The 6,605-nt window shown below is 63.9% G+C and overlaps 1 protein-coding gene across 1 annotated transcript in view; it reads right to left on the minus strand.

Moving 5' to 3' along the window:
• Positions 1–1,602: 1,602 nt before the first annotated feature.
• SEMA7A (semaphorin 7A (JohnMiltonHagen blood group)) overlaps positions 1,603–6,605 on the minus strand; it is an 8,580-nt gene continuing 3,577 nt past the window's right edge. Inside the window, 6 exon segments of the mRNA XM_006172321.3 lie at positions 1,603–3,201; positions 3,443–3,510; positions 3,670–3,775; positions 3,778–3,823; positions 4,005–4,129; positions 6,310–6,508. Coding sequence (XP_006172383.1) covers positions 2,840–3,201; positions 3,443–3,510; positions 3,670–3,775; positions 3,778–3,823; positions 4,005–4,129; positions 6,310–6,508 — 906 coding nt within the window. The 3' untranslated portion in view covers positions 1,603–2,839.

Here is a 6,605-nt window from a genome sequence, read left to right on the forward strand (position 1 = left end):
ACTCCTTCTGTCAGGGAAGTGTGTGCTGTGAGTGCCGACTGCAGGGAGAACAGTCCCGGGGGCTCCTACGGCAGAGCAGGCACTGGCCTTCCCCAGCCATGCGCTGGGATAAGTCTCAGTGGCCCTTTAGGTTTATGGGGTCTCTGGATCCCTGCTGGTGTCCCCCAGAGGGCTGAGCTTTGGTCTGTCAAGTCTCGCGCCCTCCCTCCCAGGAGGACGTGCAGCACGGAGAGCCGAGGGCAGGCCTGGATCCTGACCCAGCCTGGGCCCTGACCCAGCCTGGCCCTCCAAGGCCAAAGTTGGCACTGTGGATGATGTGGGTGTCCCTGGAGCAGATCTTGCACACCTGTGCCAGCCTAATAGTACCACCCACCCACTGCCTGCTGGAGGCTCGTGGGGAGGACAGGGCAGTAGCCCCGCACTGGCCGTCTGCAGACGGCTCATTTCATGCCTCATTGCACATGGCTTCCCTCCCAGCCTGGCCTCTCTTGGTGCCTCCCCAGACATGAAGGAGTGTGTTCCTTCACTCCAGTGCCCTCCTCTGGGCCCACCAGGACACCAAGAGCGTTCTAAAAAAAAAAGAGGGAGGCTGGGTTGCTGGGGTCCAGAGAGGAAAGGGGCCTCCCCGAGGTCACCCAGCAATCCAGGAGGAGCCAGTGCACGAGTCTACACTTTCTCCACCAGATGTGCCTCTCAGCCAGGGCCGGGACCTGCTTCTCCTGCCCTTGCTTTGCCACCAGCCAAGGACCCACTGACAGGGAGCCGGAGAAGCCCCTGCCCTGATGCCAAGGCTCAGCTGTGAGCTGGAAAACGGGCAAGCTGGGTCAGGGCGGGGTGTGCAGGAAGGGCTCCACAGGACCCCTGCCCAGCCTGGCCTTGCCTCCTCCACATACTCGTGAGGACCACAGGCATGGAAGCTCCACTCTGCCCCAGCCTGGGGTTCTTCTGGGTCCTCCAAACTCCCAGAGACACCTGTCCCTGAGAACCTGCTGCAGCCATGGTCCCCTGGGAGGCTGAGTGTGGGGAGGCGAAAGAACCAGGGAGAATTCTCGGTCCCTGGGCGGCCCAGGAGAGCCCGGGGGGCGGGGGGAGTGCAGGGGGCAGGGGCAATTCCTGCCCTTCGGGGCCTACTGGGGCTGACCAACCAGAAGCTGAGCTCAGAGGCAGAGGGGAAGAACTGTCCCAGGCCTGCCCCGTTCCCCGCTCTAGCAGTTACTGCTCAGAAAAAAACTCCCAGAAAACCCCAAAGGTCTGAGTCCCTGCCACTAAGGGCAGGGGACAGAGAGGTAAGAGAGGAGAAAAAATGCCAGCCCGGGGCCTGATGTGATCAACTTTCCCTTCTAGAACAGTGCCTTGAAGGAGGCCCCCAGGGGAAGTGCTGGGTGGTGGAGGTTGGAAAGGGGAAGGAGGGGTGCCAGCTGCTAGGCCTCAGAGCGCCCCCCGCCCCCTATCTCTCAGCAGCCAGGCCCCCTGAGCCAGCCAGTCTGGCCAGGGCAGTGACCCACAACCTGTGAGAACGTGTTCTCGAAGTGCGCACAGGCAGGAGCAGGAGCACCGGGTCCCTGACAGGACGGCGGCTTGCAGGCAAGGCTCAGGCACCGGTAAATAAATAGCTCGTTTATTAGTAATATGTTACATTATTAAAGTGCATAAGAGAGGCAGGGGCCGAAGCTGGAAGGCCGCTGGCCCCGGGCCCTGCCCCAGAGGCCAGACACGGCCAGAGGAGGGCCCGGCTCTCTGCTGAAATCCACGGACAGGGCTGGGGAGGCGGCCCCCACCCAAATTTTCACAGTTTAGCCTAAGTTATAGCGCATGTCCTGAGCTGAAGGTGGGAGGCCAGGAGCATGGAAGCACAGCCCCTGGCGAAGGGGGCTGAAGGGAAGGGAGGAGACCCCCCTGCCCCCCAACCCCCAACGCCAAGGGCTGAGTCCTGGAACCTCCCCCCGAGGACCCGGCTCCTCCTTCGAAATGATCGCGGTGAAACTAGGGCTCCGTGTCCTTCCCGTCTCCCTCGCCACCCCGCCTTACTGACGCCGGCGAGGACCCCGCGGACTGGGCTCTCAGGGCAGAGCCAGCTCATGCCTCTCTCCACGAACCCACGTCCTCTCTGGACTCTCACCCACCCCGGAGCCCCGCACTGGGACCCACCCTCCCAACCCCTCCCTTCCCAGCCCCCCTCTCCCCCCACCCCAGCATGTAGTTTTGGTATTTTCATACAGATGCAGTCGGAAGTAGCTATACATGAAATAAGCCTAACATAAAAATAGAGCTTTTTCCGTCCTTCCGTCCGGAAAGCAAACATCCTTCGATAAACATGCAAGGCGGCTGTCCGGGGGACCCGGGGCAGGTGAGGTCGCAGGAAGGGCGGCCCCAGGTCTGCAGGGACACCAGCCACTCGCGGCCCGGGCGAGGGAGGCAGAAGGAGGCGATTTGGGTGTGGAGTCCATGAGGACTCAGGCCTCAGCCCCAGACGCCAGGGACGAGGCCTCAGTTCCCCCTTCCAAACCCCACTCCCAGCCCACGGGCTCTCGGGCCAGGAGCTTCACTGCACTCAGTCAAGTTCGAGGAAGAGTTTTTGAAAAATATTCTCCAGAAGGGCAAGTCTTGGCTCACTGATGCCCCAGCTCCACGCTGGCTCCCTAGCCCTCATTCTCTGGCCCCCACTGCCCCCAGGCCCCAGGGCCCAGCAGCCGCCCGCGGCTGGACATCTCCAGGCCTGGCCCGTGGTCTGTCCCCCTGGAAGCAGCAGCAGCAAGGAGCCCCCGGGCCAGCCGGTTCCAATCGAGACCTCCCAGTTGCCCTGGCCGCAGGGCCCACGGCAGGCCCGGCTCGGGAGGCCCTAGTGGACCAGCAGGCCGAGAGCGAGCGTGGGCAGGACCCCCAGCCAGAGGAAGGCGGCCAGAGTGCCGGCGCGGCCCAGCAGGTGCTCAGCCAGGGCGCTGTCCTCGGGCAGCAGCTGCCAGTGCTGGGCCTCGCGGAGGTAGGAGCCCTCCTGGGCCTCGCAGCGGTAGTGGCCGTACTGGCGGGCCGTGAGGTTCTCGATGAACAGGATGCAGCTGGGGCTCTGGTGGCCGGGCTCGCAGCTCTGCTCCACGCTCTCCTCGTGGCGCCAGGAGTAGGTGGCGTGGCGGGACTCCACGGGGCAGCTCAGGTAGTAGCGAGAGTTCCGGGCCAGCGACACCTTCTGCAGCGGAGCCTCGTCTGAGGAAGCAGCGGGGAGGTGCCGTGAGGAGGGGCTGAGGCTCTGTGGAGCCCGTGGCCTTCCCCACATGTCCACGTGAACACGGGACGCAGCCCTCCGAGCCCTCCCGGCCCTCATCCCGACCCTTCTCATCACTACCCATCCACCGAGGGGCTCTCAGGACAAGGCCACAGCCCCCCGGACTGGAGCCATGGGGGCACGGCTGTGCCTGACCTCTGGGACCGCAGCCCCGGCAGGTACCTGGTTTGGGGTTGGGGCACTCCTTGTGGGGCTCGTCTGGGTTGATGGACTGCAGCACCGGCCTCGAGCTGGAAGGAGCGGGCAGCTCAGCAGGGGGGAGGCGGCGCGCCAGCCCCTGCCCGTCCTCCCCAGCCCAGCCTTGGCAGGGAAGAGGACCAGCCCAGCCCGTCAACACCATCCCACTCCCGTGTCCACCTCTCCCGGGACAAGGGTCGCAGTCGAAGTACCGATGGGAGCCGTAGATGGAGACGCAGTGGCCCTGGTCCCAGCCGCAGTAGGGGTCTCGCGACATGAGGCAGCCGTGGCAGGCCCCGCCACAGACCTCGCCCCGAACAGGGGCACCTGGCTGACCTCCCACTGAGAGCTCACGTACAGCTTCCGCTGGAAGGAGACAGGCTGGGTCAGGCCGGCCAGCTCCATGCCGAGTCCTGACCCCAGGCGCAGGCCCCGCTGAACAGCAGGCTGTAGCCAGAGGCTACAAGAAGGCGCAGACCAAATGCACGGTGTCCTCGGCTGGGTGCCGGGGAGCTCTGGGAGGGCGGGGACAGGTAGGGAGACTCACCCGGTCGGCGTCCAGCGACAGAGCCTGGATGGCGGCTGCCCGGCTGAAGGGCTGGATCTCCATGACGTTAAAGGCGTCGCGGTCCCGGTCCCCCGACTCCACCACCTTGTGGATGGTGCCCCTGTCTGTGGTGGTGGGCAGAGGGTCAGTGGTGGGGTGCCCGCCTGGAGTCAGGCAGGGGGCCTCATGGGACTTGGGGGGGGGGTGACCAGGGAGGGATGTCTCCAAGGCTGGCTCCTCAGGGTGACCAGGCTGTGGCGTCGAGGATGGCAGTGGGCGGCCCAGGCTCCAGTGTGTGGGCTCACCCTACAGGCACCCGCCTGGTCCCCACGGCCTGCCAGGCGGGCACACCCCTCCCCGCTGCAGACAAGCAGGTGGCCAGGAGAGCCAGGTGGCTGATCGAGGGCACACAGCCCGGACAGTACAGTGGACGAGGTGCAGTCCCGGTCTGTCTACTCCAGCCTGAGCTCCTAGGGAGCCCTGCCTCCTGGACTCCGAGGCGATCTCTTTCTTTCAATGAATTTTTTATTTTGGAATAATTTTAGATCTCCAGAAAGTCAGAGAGAGTACACGGCGTCCCCATCTGCCCTTCTTCCAGCTTCCCCTAGCCTCGCCATCTTACATAAGTGGGCACAGTTGTCCTGACTAAGCAGGTGACGCGTCACCACCACAGACCACTGGGCCCTCACCAGTGTCCCCACTGATGCCCTCTGTTCCTGGGTCCGCCCTGGACTGCGTATCGATGTGCCCTCAGAGACATTTCCCGTTTTACAGAGTCTCGGATGTTCAGGTCTCTTAGATTCCACACAAGGGTGCCCAAGGTCACACAACCCGGTGGCTGCCTCCCTCGATTTACACCTGCCAGGCACTACTAGGGGGCACCATGACCCCCATTCCTGCCCGATCCCACCTCCTCTGGTGTCCCAGTTTCAGGAATAGCCCACCCCCACCTCCCAATCCAGGGTGTCACCTGCCCCAAAAAAGCAGTCAGATGATCACCTGCTGCAGGTATTTCTCGTCCCCCAGCTGTAGGCCCCAAGATGGCCCGATGGCCCCTGGTCCACCACGCCACCCAGCCTCGCCTTCATGCACACCCTGCCCCGCACCTTCCCCCACGTGCCCAGGAAACCGCCTCCTGCCAGCATCGTCAGAAGCAGTCAGGGACGGCTCCCAGCCAGAAGACCCTCTCCCTCTACACAGAGAACGCAGAGGGGTCTACTCTTTATCAGGCCCCAATATTTGCAAGTGCCACAGGCTCCAGAACGATGTCTTCCCAACAGCCCTCAGGGACAGCTGGGGCAGCATATCCAGTCACTCGAGGCCTCACCCCTTAGTCTGCACAGGGAAGCCCACGGTTCCCACGGTCCCCCGGTCCTGGCACCTGTCCCTGCCCGCACTGTGACCTCTCCTCCCTGCTCCCCACACGCTGCCGTCCCCAACACCTCAGCCAGGTGCTCTGGAGCCGAGCAAGGACAGGGGCCCCCTGGTCAGCAGGGGTGAGTGGAGGGATAAAAGAACCAGGCCCTGCCCCATGGGCAAGTCCTCTCCCAAGGCTTCCTGAAACCAGAAGGTGACCCTGGGGCTCCCCAAGGTGAAACGGCAGTGGGAGACCACATGAGGTGGTGTGCTCACCCAAGTGCCTAGGCCAGAACCAGGAGGCCCAGATGCGTGAGGGCCCTTCCAGTCTCACGGACAGCCGAGATCGCTCAGTCTGCTCTCAAGACCCCTCCCAGCACCCCCATGGGGCCATGGCCTGGGAACAGGAAGCTGCAAACCCAGCTCAGGCAGACTCCTCCCAGGGTGTCCCACCGAGCCTCCTCCAGGAAGCCCCTTCCAGGGAAGAGGAGAGGCTGCCCTGGTCCTCTGCGAGCCTCTGCATGGGCCCCGCCATCTGGAGCCCCTCACGGCTCCCAGCTTCTCAGATGGTCCTCTCCCCTGGGAAACCCCAAAGACGCAGAGGCTCCCAGGATCCTGGTGACCAGGCCCCTCCTGACTGTCACAGCTCTTCCTGCCACCCTCTTCTGGGTCAGATACTGACCCCACGCTGTGCCCCGCTGTGCTCAGACTCCTCTCATTTCCGCCTCCAAATCCCACTGCCCAGAGCATTCCCTTCCTCCATCCTAGGACACCTTCCCCTTCTTCCTCTGTCCCACCTCCTCCAGGAAGCCCTCCCTGCCCGTCCCCCCAGGTACATGCTCAAGTCCCGATGTCACCGTCCACTCCAGGGCCCAGCGTCGACTCCCCTTTGTGTGTGAAGACCCAGACCTTAACTACGAGGCTCACTGCACCTTCGTGAAGCCCTCACCTGTGGTTAGGTAGAGCACATGGAAGGTCTCCCCATGGCTGGCCTGCATGCGGTGGACGACCACTTTCTGGTAGTGATACTTGGAGTGGAACAACGGTGTCTTCAGTGGCCCTACAGGTTCCACCCTCTGCGCCACCTCGGGGTGACTATCAGCCACCTGGAAGGTCTCCGTGGGTATGGGCTGCTGATCTGGGAGGCACTGGAGGGAGAACAGGCCCAGTCAGCAGGCAGCTGGGGGGGTGAGGGGCTGGCCTGGGCCATGGCCACCACCCCCGTTCACCGCCCTGCCCACCCAC

Source organism: Tupaia chinensis, unplaced genomic scaffold, assembly GCF_000334495.1.
Source record: "Tupaia chinensis unplaced genomic scaffold, TupChi_1.0 Scaffold141293_1, whole genome shotgun sequence".
In the NCBI taxonomy this organism is placed as follows: domain Eukaryota; kingdom Metazoa; phylum Chordata; class Mammalia; order Scandentia; family Tupaiidae; genus Tupaia; species Tupaia belangeri.